The sequence below is a fragment of the Chiloscyllium punctatum genome, chromosome 27, assembly GCF_047496795.1.
Source record: "Chiloscyllium punctatum isolate Juve2018m chromosome 27, sChiPun1.3, whole genome shotgun sequence".
In the NCBI taxonomy this organism is placed as follows: Eukaryota; Metazoa; Chordata; class Chondrichthyes; order Orectolobiformes; family Hemiscylliidae; genus Chiloscyllium; species Chiloscyllium punctatum.
Genome location: NC_092765.1, coordinates 16712147 through 16725514, shown reverse-complemented (window position 1 = coordinate 16725514; position 13368 = coordinate 16712147). Strand labels below are relative to the sequence as shown.

The following is a 13368-nucleotide window of genomic DNA, read 5'->3' as shown; positions in this document are numbered from 1 at the left end:
ATATCAGTTTGGATATGTTGCTATGCTGAAAGGTTGTTTCTATCAGACATTTTCTTCTCATTTCTTTGGAACTATAAATTGAAAAGGAATTTGCATGCTTTAACGAGGAAGGTTCGAGAGAGTTTGGCAACTTGAAAATCAAGTGCTGCATATTGTTGAGCTGTGTAGCACTGATGCTTTTTGGAAGAAAAGGGAGTGGATGATAATGAACTCCAAGAATCTTCTGAATTGAGGAAATTCTGCCTGACAACAGTCCTTGATTGTTGCTCTTTCCACTTCCATTTTTTCACAACTCTGCAGCCTGACCAAAGAACCATAAGCATGCAGAGCCTGCAGTCTCCCTCCCCTGCCTAGATTCTCATATGCAGAATAGCCACCTGCACAAATCATTCTCAAAAAACTGTCAGGATGATGCCAATTAATTATCTGACAGTCTTAAAAGGCTTAAAATACTAGGACTTATGACTTAGCATATTTTCTACATGTTATCCTTGTTAGTTATGCAGTGTCTATCATAGGTAGGGAAAGGTTGGTGCATCAACTATTTGTTGGAACAGTAGAACATGGATTTTGTGACAAAATGATACAAACAAAACCTTTATTTCAAGTGGTCAACGAGTAATTATATGGAACAGGTTTCCAGGCCACTGGCAAAACACCACAACAAAGAAACAATAAGTTACTCATTGATCTTTAATTTGGATGGTTGAATCAGTCATCATTTTGGACTTTTTCCCATCTCTGCCTACTCACTTATAAATATGACACTGAATGTTTTATCAATATTCTAGGAAATGATCCAGAGAGAAACAGGAAACTTGCACAGAGCAAATCCCTAATCTCAGCCGGACCAGACAAATATCATTGTAAACGAACCAAAAAACTACATATCCTCGAATAGAAGCTTGAGAAGAGTACAGAGACTGAGAAGTTCCAAATCAACAGTGACAAGGACAGACAGAAGCTAAATCAAAATCAGTGTTAAATCTCTTCCATAACACGCTGCAGTGGAGTTTTGCTTCCAGTGATTCTCCAGTGTGCAACAATGTCTTTTAACAAAGGAGTGAAGAAAAACAGTAACTTGTGTTTTGGCCACAAATTCTGAAGTTCAGTAGCAGTTAGAGATATTTAATTTTCATGCACAATGCTATGTGAACAGCTATGAGTCGTACATAAGGCTGTTGCAAATTGAATCAGGCATCTTTGACTCTACTTCCATTTGCACCCCATCTAAAATTGCTTTATATATAAAGATTAAAGGGCATAAAAGAGTGGAACATGGAAGTGAGCATAGAACAAGTGCTTGGACATAGCTAAATAAAAAGCAATGACCAAATGGACTTAGCCGAATAATGTGAGAGGCCGTGTATCTACACAATTGCTGGAAATAATTACAGGCATCCAACTGGTCTCAAAAAAAATACTTTCATAAATATTACAAGTAGGCAATACAATTTGAACAATTACAGCACAAATGATGCCAACATGTACAAATTCAAATGGATCTCCAAATATTTCTCACCTGTTGTGGGTACTGCAGTCCGCCCCCCATGGTGCCTTGGGCCCGGCCCTGCACACCCACGGGATAGCGCTGAGGCGCTGGAGGTCCATACGGTTGTCCTGGGTAAGGTCCGCTCTGTTGCGGTGGTGCCTGCTGTGCATATGGATTATTGCTGCCGCCATATGGCTGAGGTCTTTTCATCCCCATCTGGTCCATTGGGCTAGTTGGCTGATAAAGGAAATTGATCAGTGGTTAGTTACTGATGAGAGTATAACTCCATCATAACAGCTGATATTGTTTCCAAAGGATCCACTTGTTTTTCAAAGTTTTGTAATTAGAGAAAATAAGCTGCTACATTACAAGCCTGGAAATCAATTCAGCTAAACAAGAAATCAAGCCTTTCTGCCCCTTTTAAAAAGATACGTTTCCCTCTTATTTGTGATACATATCAAAATTACAAGAAAGGTCAGTTAATCAAAATGGTGCTTAAGGTATGCACATAATCAAAACTTCCTAAAACGTTTGATATACACCACTGGCATTAAGCCCATCTGATCTAATTTTGTTCAGTGACTACTGCATGACAAGCCAGCCCATCATTATCATGAGTGAGGAGTGCATATGGTAAGAATAAGAGGAGGATTTCATAAAGAAAATGCAAGAAAAGCTTGAATTGTTGCATTGTGAACATATCCCTCTCAAATACACACATGGAATACAAGATGAAGCGCTAGACTGACACCCTCAGCTGAAGAGGGCACATACCATGCTTCAGTGACAAAACATGATCACAAGTACTCATTGATGAAAGGACTTCAGACGGAAGCCAATTGAAAACATAAGATGTCAGAACGGTCATAAAAATGGTTACAGCAGAACCAGCAAAGGTACTACTCTTCAGCAATATTTAGCAATTAATCCAAAGATTCTCAATCAGGAAGTCAATCAAGAGATTATTCTATGAAAGTCAATTTTGATTAAACAAATTCCAAATTACAAAGCTTGCAAAAACAACCACTACCACCTTTGATGCAGACTTCTGGAGGTCTTTGCTGCATTCCTAGTCCATGTAACGTTGCATTCCTGATGTGCACATATGTACAGGATGAATTCCTTAAAAGTTATTGTTTTATATTGCAATGCATTTTTAGATTGACCCACAAACCAAGCAGTAAGCAATATTCATCCTGGGCAGGGGAAAGATATGCATCCATATACTTAACCTTTTATTTCACATATTATTGCCCAGATAATTAGAAGCCAACATACTATTCAAGATCAAGGACTAGATGACAGACAGCTATGCTATGTAATCTCCAAGTCAGATATTGCAGTTTCTGGCAACCCCCAGTTACATTCTCTTTCAAAAAGACCTTTAAGTCAACTCACCAAAGAGGGCAGCATTGCTTCTGTTAGGTCCTAGTTACACAGACCATCTATTGGTTTACTGGTTTTAAAAAAAGTAACACATGAACATAATTCTTCTGTCACTGACCTCTATGCCATTTTCCCATTAATTAGGAAACAGAAGCTTTTAGTCTAATCAAGAAACAAAATCCTTTGAGAGAACTGTCACTGAAAACATTAATGTAGAATTTTACCTTCTCCCAAATATTTTATTATTTATCAGAAACTAATCTATGCACATGAATGACATTTACATATACAATGCTGTGATTATAAGCCTTAAACTTAGTCTGTTAATACAAGAAGGGGAGAATAGCAGCTTTCTACAGCGTGGCAATATTACATTGCTAGCTGCCATTTTGTGAACTACTGTGGACATTTTGTGGAGTGCATTAATGCAGGCACTGCACACTTACCATAACTGCAGCTATTCAGACTGAATACCAGTTTCTGAACTGAAACAACAATTATATGGTCATCTTTACATTAAAAGAAATCCCATGATGCTACTAAATCATACAAACAAGCAGTCATTAAGCTTACTGGACAATGCAAAAGCCAGGGGCCACATAACTGGGAACAAGAACTTACTGATCCCTTCCACTCTTGAACTGAAGTTTCAGGAACTAACAAATCAAATTTTGTAAACAAATACACCCAATTACATTGCTGTAGATGCAGAATCACATGTAGACAAGATCAAGTATGGCTGGCAGATTTCCTTTCTTGAGTGAAACAAGTGGGTTTTTGCAGAGAATGATAGTTTCACAGTCACCATTACTGGAACTAGTTTTATGATTCAAATTTCACTAGCTGCCATAGTGGGATTTAAATCCACAGCTGCAGAGAATTAGCTTGGACCTCTGGATGACTCATCCACTGACATCACTACAACACCATTGCACCCACTCAGACCCTCTCCAAAACTATCCTGTACAAGTCCCACTTAAAAGGTGCTTCAATCCAATTTTTTTGAACTGATTACCCAATTCCAATTTGCTTCTCATGTAACCCAAGTTTTTAAGTACTTGCACATAGCCATTTACCCACCAACCCCCTATCCATAACAGGCAACCATCATGCAAATTCCAACATCTTGAATATATTGCCATCGTCCAAATCCATGGCCACAGTTCTTCCACTTCATGTTAAAATCTCTCACATCACCTATGTGCCCAATTGCAGGATTGAAATGGTTCCTAATTAATGTCACAAGTGATACCTTATGCCTCAGGGGCAGTAATTCAGCATTTATTTGCAAACTGATGGTGCTAATCACTTTATGCTGCTTTTAACCATTCCTGCATTATCTACCTTAGTGATGTAGAGACAGTTGGCTAAGACTAAATATCTAATTGAGGCCATTGCATTTTCAACAATGAGCTCTGTTCATACTCCTGTGAATATTGCATGGCAACTTTCCTTGGTGTCCACCACCTTTTCCTCACTTATGCATTGTTTTTTTTTGAGGGTATCGTCCGCATAAATTATCAGATTCTTGAGTTCTACCAAAGCACAAGTTAGCTTTTCTTGATCCAACTGCTGCTTTTAAAATGGGCCTGTGGTTTTCTAAATGGTATTGTTCAACTTAAAAGCGCTCTAGTCTCGGTCCTTCACTAACCATGCAGTAACTCTAAACACCTATTTAAGAACTTCTCTGCCTCTCTAATTAGAAATAAAAAGAATGCAGTTTCATTCAATAAGTCACAATGCTTAACATTACCTGCAACAGGTTTAGCTATTTAAAAAGTCTTTTATCTCTCATATTGCATGAAGGGTCCGAAGATCCCCCACCCTCTTTTACCTTCCCACCGAGCACTACTTCAAGACCTTCAACTTTCACTGTTATGCTTTTAGCTTCAAGAAACGACAGCAATTTAAAAGACCCATGAAAACATTGGCCTTTGACATGACTGTTCCCTGGAGGTGTAGTCATTTACATTAACTGCTTCAATCCCACATGTGGCCAACAACAATGATGCAATTCTACCATTTATTATTCCCACTGCAGAATTTGAGCTCACCTTTCACCCTACCATGGTTTTGACATTTGTCAGAAATAAACATTATTTTCAAAGTTCAATAAATTAAAATTAAATTGCACAGTAGTGAAATAGTTATGAAGAACTAAATAAAAATTTGGGATTGCAACATGGCAGCCGGAAATCCAGACCAATAATTCAGAGAGAAAAAATTTTAAATCCCTCCAGTGCAGTTTGAAAACTATTAGATTAGCCTATGACAAAGCATTGGATACAGCATATTATAGGACTTCCTCAATTGCAGATTACACTAGTACTTTTTTTTAAAAATATATGCGTATGTGCACACATATACACACTTCAAGAGATTCAATCAGGTTTGTTATACAAAACCAAGAACAAGAAAAGGTCAAACTTACGAGGACTCAATCCCAACTAATCAGTGATACCCCGCTGAAATTTGCAGAAAGTGCAGAGGTCACCCATCACACTTGGTTGCAATAACTACCTACCCACCTTGTACACTCACTGTTTAACCACTTAGTTAAGATCTCAGAGCAATTCCAGCAACCCCAAAAGTCTAGGCCTAAAGGAGGGCAAGAGAATAAAGGGTTCAGGGGGACATGTAAAAAAAGCAGTATAAAACTAAGTAGGCCTTTTCAGAGAGGATATTATGAAGCACAAAGCAGTTTAAAAACAGAAGTGAAGCTGCCAGCTGTCCAGCACTGATCATCCAAATTAAAATTAACCAGATACCATTCAGTAAACCAGAAAGTAAAATTAGAAAACACATGGGAGAACAGGGACCACTTATCACACCATGGAATAATATTCAAAGAATCATTTAATACTTCCTCAACCTCAACATCCAGAATATTTCCACCTAGTTGTTTCAAATTTCTTAAGGGTTACACATGCTGATTTATGAGCAGAACGGAACCACAGGCAGAAAAAGGGAAATACTAGGTTCCCATGCTGCAGACCTCACCCTCTTTCTCCCCCCACAAGTAGTGACCACCACTCTACAGGCAACCATTAGCTAACAAATTGATGAATACTCTTGCCTCTCAACTGCCAACCAGTACCTCAATCCAATTACCATTTATTCATACTAATATTGGACAAGTATCTGTTGGACTATTCTTGCATGTAGTTGTTATACTCATGTTCAGTATCTACACGTGCACTTTAGACAGATTGCTGTTATCGCGTCCAGTTATTCGTTCCTCCTACTCAATCATGCAAACAGAACACCAGCAATAACTAGTATCTACGTAATCCCTTTTTACTCAATAAAACATGGACAGTACTTCACAATATTATCAAACAATCTAACACCAACTGACAAAGGAGGTACTTCAACTAAAGGCTGAAATCTTTGTGAAAGAGGTAGGTTTTAAGGAGGAAATGGGCTGGAGGGGGATTGGAAATTAGATGTTTTAAGCAGGCAACTTCAGAATCTGGGACCTAGGCAGCAGAAAGCATAGCATTGCAGTGTCACAGTCATTGACATTAGGGATGCACAAGAGCCAGAACTGCAATATGCAAAGATTTCCAAAAGTTCTAGTGGCAGAGTTGATTGCACAGACAAAGGGAACAATGCCATGTGTCATAAGCACGTTGGAAGCCATTAATGGTCAGTGAGTGTGGTGGCAAGGGTTGAACAGGACTTTGTGCAAGTTAGCAGGCTCGAAGGGTCAATGGTCATCGCTGTCTTCTAATCCATATATTTTTGTGTATGTTTGTCATGGATGAGCTCGTAATGAAAGACAAAAAGGTGGGAAACTGATCAGGATTGTTAAGTCCAAGGTGAAAAACACAGATGACAGTTTTGGCAGCATTTGAGAGGCAGGTGAGAGAGGTGAGTGATGTTAAGATGATGGAATTAGGTATTCTTGATAACTAGTACGGGGGCAACAGCTCAGTTCAGGAATAAATATTCGTGAAAACTGCAATCGGAGAAGAACTGAGCTGATGGTTAGGAACTTGGTTTGTGGTATTTGCAGAAAGTAAATTTCCAAAGCTCCATGTTCAGCCCAACCAGCATCAAAGCCTGGAATGACAGGAGAGAAATTAAAATATGAAATATAAATCCTTAGCCGAGTGAATAGAACGTTTACAGTGTGACTGATCAGAACACTTTCAGAAATGTACAAAATGTCAAATGGAACTCAACTAACATTCTACAATAAATTTGTCATCTTGAACCTAATTATAGCAACTGCACTGTTGCTGAGGAGAGTTAACACAGTATGTTAACGAATCAGAGATGGAGCTACTCAATTTACATAAAGTACAATAATCAACAGGGCATGAGGCCAATCAACCTTTAGTGTTTATTCTCTATAGAAATAAACTCCCAATTCAACATTCCCAAATACTGTCTATTTCAAACATCTAACTAATCTTAAACATAGATGGAGTCTCCACTATAAACTTCAATGAGTTCTACAGTGTCACTTCAATATATGCAAAAAATTATCTGCATTCTGCCCAAAGTCCTCTGCATTTATTTTACTCAATATCCCCTTGTTCTAGATCCTTCAATTACTGGATACGTCCACTTATGGTGTTCCATCTGCTCAAAATTTCAGGTATCTTTCAAATCACCCCAAAATCTCCACTTCAATTTATCAAACCTACGTCTTTGTACCTCCTTACAGCAGGCAACTTCCATTTCCAAACTGTCAGCAAGCAAAGGACGATTGTCAAAATGTTTTCTGTATCAAATCTGACTTCATCATACATACACATAATCAAAAGCATTTGCCATTTTAGGAATACAATGTGGCACTTGATTCCCTCACACATTCACACCAGAGGGAATGGGAGCAGCAGGAATGCCTCGACCAGGAATAATCATAATTCACTCTAGGGTATGATTTGGAGGTGCCAGTGTTGGACTGGGGTGTACAAAGTTAAGGTAAAAACAATGACTGCAGATGCTGAAAACCAAATACTGGATTAGTGGTGCTGGAAGAGCACAGCAGTTCAGGCAGCATCCAACGAGCAGCAAAATCGACGTTTCAGGCAAAAGCCCTTCAACAGGCAAAAGCCTTCCTGATGAAGGGCTTTTGCCCGAAACGTCGATTTCGCTGCTCGTTGGATGCTGCCTGAACTGCTGTGCTCTTCCAGCACCACTAATCCAGTGTACAAAGTTAAACCTAGTGTTGAGATTTTTAACATTCTAAAGGTAGACAGCAACATCCATGTTTTGTAGCTGTGAAGCAGGTGCTGAGAATGCAAACCTGGTACTCCTAGAGCATTGTACTTTCGACTAGTTTGCTGTTGTTCCACACACAACCTCTCAATTTTGAGGTGTCCAGATGGCAGAAAAAGAGGTGACCAGAAGGGGGGAAAAAAAAATCAGTTGACCTCCAGCTAACATTATTCATTTCAGTCAGCTGTGGAAGGGATTGCTACTCACTAAGCAGGCTCTATAGCAACAACAGATGATGTTCAACCCAAAAGCGACACACACCCTGGGCACAGACTATCATCTCCAAAGACAATGGATGCCCTCCAGGTTGCAGCCATATTGAGGGACTACTTGTTCCAACGCAAGCAGGTTTCAATTAAGAAAAGATTTCACACTGGACTACCAGTTAAACCTCAGCCGCTAGGTTTGCAGATTGGAATGAACGCCTGGTAATAAATCTACGGAGGTTTCAACATACAGAAAGAAGCCATTCAACCTGTCGTATCTGTGCCAACTAATTGCTGTGGCATAAAAACAGTTAAATTGGCCTATAATTTAGTAAAGGGAGCATTTAAGAATTACATTCAAAAGGTCTTTCTGATCCATAAATCGCCCAAGTACAGTTAATACAAGGAATCACTAAACCTGGTTAATCTCAATCTGAACATTAATTTGCAGTCATAGGTCATTTACTTGTTCATGTGCTTAACACCTAGTAAATGAGAAGTCTATAAAATGCACGGTTATTAACTGTGCAAATTAAGAAATAGTTTAGCAGGCGCTGCTGCGCAGAGATATGTGTCAAATTGTGTGACCCCACCTGCCATTAAATAGCTTGCATAGAATTAGCTCAGTCATTTTTATTAGTGCAGGGACTCTACAAATGATTTATTAATTTACAACATTTCAATGTAAACTGTAAAACAACATTTTAGAAATTCTTATACATTTATTACATTGATTTTTCACATTGTTGAAATTCACAGGTACATCAAATGGTTTGCCTGAGTTGGAGGAAAGTATTTTAACACCAAATCCATCAAAATGAAAGCTAGTTAGCAAGCATCTAGATGACAAACATTTAAACAGAAAAAAAAAGTTAAAATTTAACTATTTTCAGACAATAGAATAGAATATTAATTTTCAGAAGGGTTCAGTTCTTTGCCAGGAAAGTAACTGAAGCTGATCAAGATTTGGTAATATTAAATATTGCCATGATAAACATGGGGAAAAATGTATTCCATTGTTACTAAAAAGTGCCAAACTACTTAAGAGTTAGTATCACTATCTTAGAGTCGGTGAAACGCTAGGCATTAACATGACAATGCCAGGGTTAAAAGTATAAACTAAAACCATGTTAGGCTATGGCACAGAAAGGGGCCATCTGACCCAACTCCCCAACTGGTGCTTGTGGTCCACACAGATCTCTTCCATCCAACTTCAGATAACCTATTAACATATGCTTCTGTCCTTTCCTTTTTCAAGTATCACTCTTAGAGTATCCTTAAATGCAATCACATTATTCCCTTGACTACTCCTTGCAGTAGTGCATTCCACATTCTAATTACTCCCCAACTAAAGAAATTTCTTCTGAATTTCTTATTGAATTTAGTAATGACAATATTATATTTGTGAACACTAAATCCTTCTAAAAATGAAAATATTTTATTTTAAGCCATCAGATCATGCATCAGCCCATGTCAGTTCAAGTTTGGAAATATTTTTACCTATGTTCCAAGTATTATCCTTACATCATCTTTGTACCTTCTCAAGGGCCTATCATTGGTCCATAATATTGATCCAGATTGAACTGTACATAGTATTTCAATTATGGTGTCACTAAGATTTGACAAGTTTAACATTAATAGAGTAAGAGAGTCACAGAGATGTAATATGCATGACTGATTTTAATTTATGTCTACGTAACTCCAAATCCCTCTGTTCCAGCAAGATTTTAGATTAAGGTAACTTGGGACATTCTCATTGTTGCTACAAAATAGTCATCACATACTTATCAATCTTGGACTTTGTTTATTAATTACATATCCAGTCTGCAAATTTATACCATCCTATAATTTTTCTGCAGTCTCTTTGTTCACTACAAACACTAACTCACAACCCACTCCCAACTTTGCCCACAAATTGAAAGTTTATACCCCATCAAGTATTATACATGTATATTGAAAATAATGCCAGTACCAATCCCCTGTGCACAAATACCTTTTGATAGGCAGAGTGACTAGGCATAATCATTAATCTGGATCTTCTGTTTTGTAGCTGACTTGCTCGCCATTGTGTGTCCTGAATCTAGGTGTTTGGATTTTACATTTCCTCAAAGGACTTAGGAAAGTCCAAATGCATTGCATCAATACATTAATCTACTACTTCAAGTTCAGCAAAACTTGGTCACGCCATGTTGACGATACATTAAACTACTATTGGTTTCTAGATGTTTTTCTACTATGCTAAGAATTTCACGATCTATTCCAGAACTGATATTATAAGCTGATCTGTAATTCTCTGGATTCATCTTCCCTTTCATATAAGAAAATTAATTGACCTCCATTCCAAAGCTCTTCAGTGAGAGATGCAGCAGATAGCAAATAGAACTGTAGAGTTCATAAAAGAAGTTTTTTCAAACAATATTACCTCGGCTTTATTAGACTATGGCTTCTTTACCATTTACTTAAAAAACTGACCCCATATTCAGTGATAATGATAATACAAACCAGGAAAACATACAAGTATTACTCTCCTGTGATTCCATCAAAATAAATTGCATTAACATAACATCTTTAATATAAGAAGTTGCCTTAAGACACTTTATAGAGGTTCAAATTAAAATGACGACTTGCAGATAAAGGGGGTGGTTTACAAGAAAGTTAGACTAAGAGGTTAGCTAGATAGATTTTAAAGGCTGCAATAAACGGGATGAACGAGGTTGGACGATGAAGGGTTTTTAGGAAGTGTGTTTCAGGAAGTGTGGCTAGAAAGCTGAAGGTACAGCTTTCAAGCGCTAGGGAAATAACCCAAAATAGACTACATGGACCCATTTTTCTTTTACTAAAACTTGTTTATTCTTAATATTCTGAACACAATCAGCTGCTATATTTTACAAAGCCCTGGTGCTTTGCAATGTTCACTTTCCTGAATGCTCACAACTGCAAAGATTGAAAACTTGACAATTGCAAAATAATGAAATCCCAAGATTTCTCTACCAGTGAAGAGATCAATTTCCCAAATTCATTATCCAGCTCTCAGCTAACAACAGCCCTCACACATGATAATTGTCTTTCAATGGGATGAGGTGCACTGCATTGGTATAAGTGTGAAACCACCAGGATTTCACCACACTTATTCAATATGCTGCCTCCAGACAACTCAATCTGGAGCCATAATTCTGCACCTGTATTGCAGGTGTTTTCGCTGTTCCAAGCCAACAATACTAAAATTCAAACACCCATCATACTTTACTGAAAGTCTAACAATACTACATACATTCATGTCCTGTGTCTGCCTCAACTCATTGTATACAAGATAAAAGACTTCCACAGGTCTTTAATCTAGTTTATAAATTAACACTCCCATTCAGTGGACTGTTAACTCCTAAAGATACCAGTAACTTTGATACACTGCAACTAAAGTATCAGCAAATCTACAGGAAATTCAATTCTTTGTGGAGTTTTAAATCACCTTCTTACATCAACAAGGAGTCACCTTTGCCCTTCATTGGATTAAGACATTGCCTTTTCTCCTGAGAGGATTATATAGACACCATTATATCAGATACAATGTGCATTGAAACTTCATTTCCACTTATAAAATCAAACAGATTATTAGGAACTTAGTCAAAAAACTCACTATAGCACGAAGAATTGCTAGGCAGAAACATTCCATTTGCTGTACCTTATGGCAAGCCAGGTCCAACTGTGGGAAGGAAGGCTCTGACACACTATTTATAAATCATTTTAAATTGAGGGCACTCTGCCTAAAATCTAAAACCTCACAGCTGTGCACTGTTTGAATTGTTGCCAAGTAAATTTTTCATCAGTCTTGGCAATGAATGAATGACACTCAGTAAAAGACAGGAGGGTTTGTGATGATGTGACGTCAAGGAGGGGGTGGGGAAGCACATTGCACACTTGTTCCAAGTGGAGTCTCTAGTTCACTCACACTGCTCTGCTGCCTGCCTCTCATTAATGCAAGGGAAAAATCCCTTTCTCTCTCTCTCGCATTTTCCATTCAATAGCACATGGCTAATCTACATATACCAAGGCCACACCACTTCTTGTCTGAAGGGTTAGCATCAGGGGCTGCCTGCCTAGGAGTTGGATTCCTGCCTGATGACTGATAATGACGAGTCAACAGATGGCTTGGGTTGCTAATAAACAACGACAGTCATGTGATTTGCCACACAGTAAAGGAAGCCAAGCTGATTGTTTAAAGACACCAGCTATTATATCAGTGCTGCTTGCTATCCATGGCTGCTGAACAGGCTTAGTTTGATTATAAAACTACATGAAACAGACTGGTGCCTACGTGAATCAGCCCAGTTTGCACCCACATTGGCACAAACAAACTTTGTTTTAAACCAGATACTCTCACATGTATGATAACAAAAGACCAAACTGCTCATGGTCCTAAACTGGGCAGCTGAAAAACTAGATTGCAGTACACAAGTTAACTTTCCATACAAGATAACCCTATTTCTTCAACACTTAACTTGCACACAATCAATGTATGGGATCAAACAGGTGCTAGGAGCCTTGTTGCAAACATGTGTTTAAGACACACCCACAGACAGCAGACCATGACAAAGCAAGTGATGAATGGAACCGATTCATTTATCAAAATGAATTAACAACAAAAACAAACTCAGCAGGTCTGGCAGCATCTATGAAGAGAAAACAGTTAACTTTTTGGGTCCGGTGACCCTTCTTCAGAACAGGTTACTGGACCCAAAACATTCACTGTTTTCGCTCTACAGATGCTGCCAGACCTGAATTTTCCCCAATAATTTGTTTTTCTTTTGTTATATTTCCAGCATCTGCAAACCTTTCAGTTTTTTTGAATGAAATGAAGCTGCTTCCATGTTAAAAGCTCTTAACATTTACTAACTCAGCAAGCAACAGTTCTGTAGCAAAGAAAATTCCATGTTTGTGAAAACGTGATGCAGATTAGAATGAAGAATCCATCTGAAGAAAATGCCCAAAACCAAATTTGCTATCGGAACAGAAATGAGGCATGTGATATATGTACCAAAAGGAGTCCTCAAAAAT

At 38.2% G+C, this 13368-nt stretch overlaps 1 protein-coding gene across 4 annotated transcripts in view; it reads right to left on the bottom strand.

Moving 5' to 3' along the window:
• LOC140453481 (AT-rich interactive domain-containing protein 1A-like) overlaps positions 1 to 13368 on the bottom strand; it is a 129009-nt gene that overhangs the window by 90423 nt on the left and 25218 nt on the right. For all 4 annotated transcript variants that reach the window (XM_072548192.1, XM_072548193.1, XM_072548195.1 and 1 more), the window contains exon 2: positions 1523 to 1729. In XM_072548192.1, coding sequence (XP_072404293.1) covers positions 1523 to 1729 — 207 coding nt within the window. The remainder of the gene's footprint in view (positions 1 to 1522; positions 1730 to 13368) is intronic.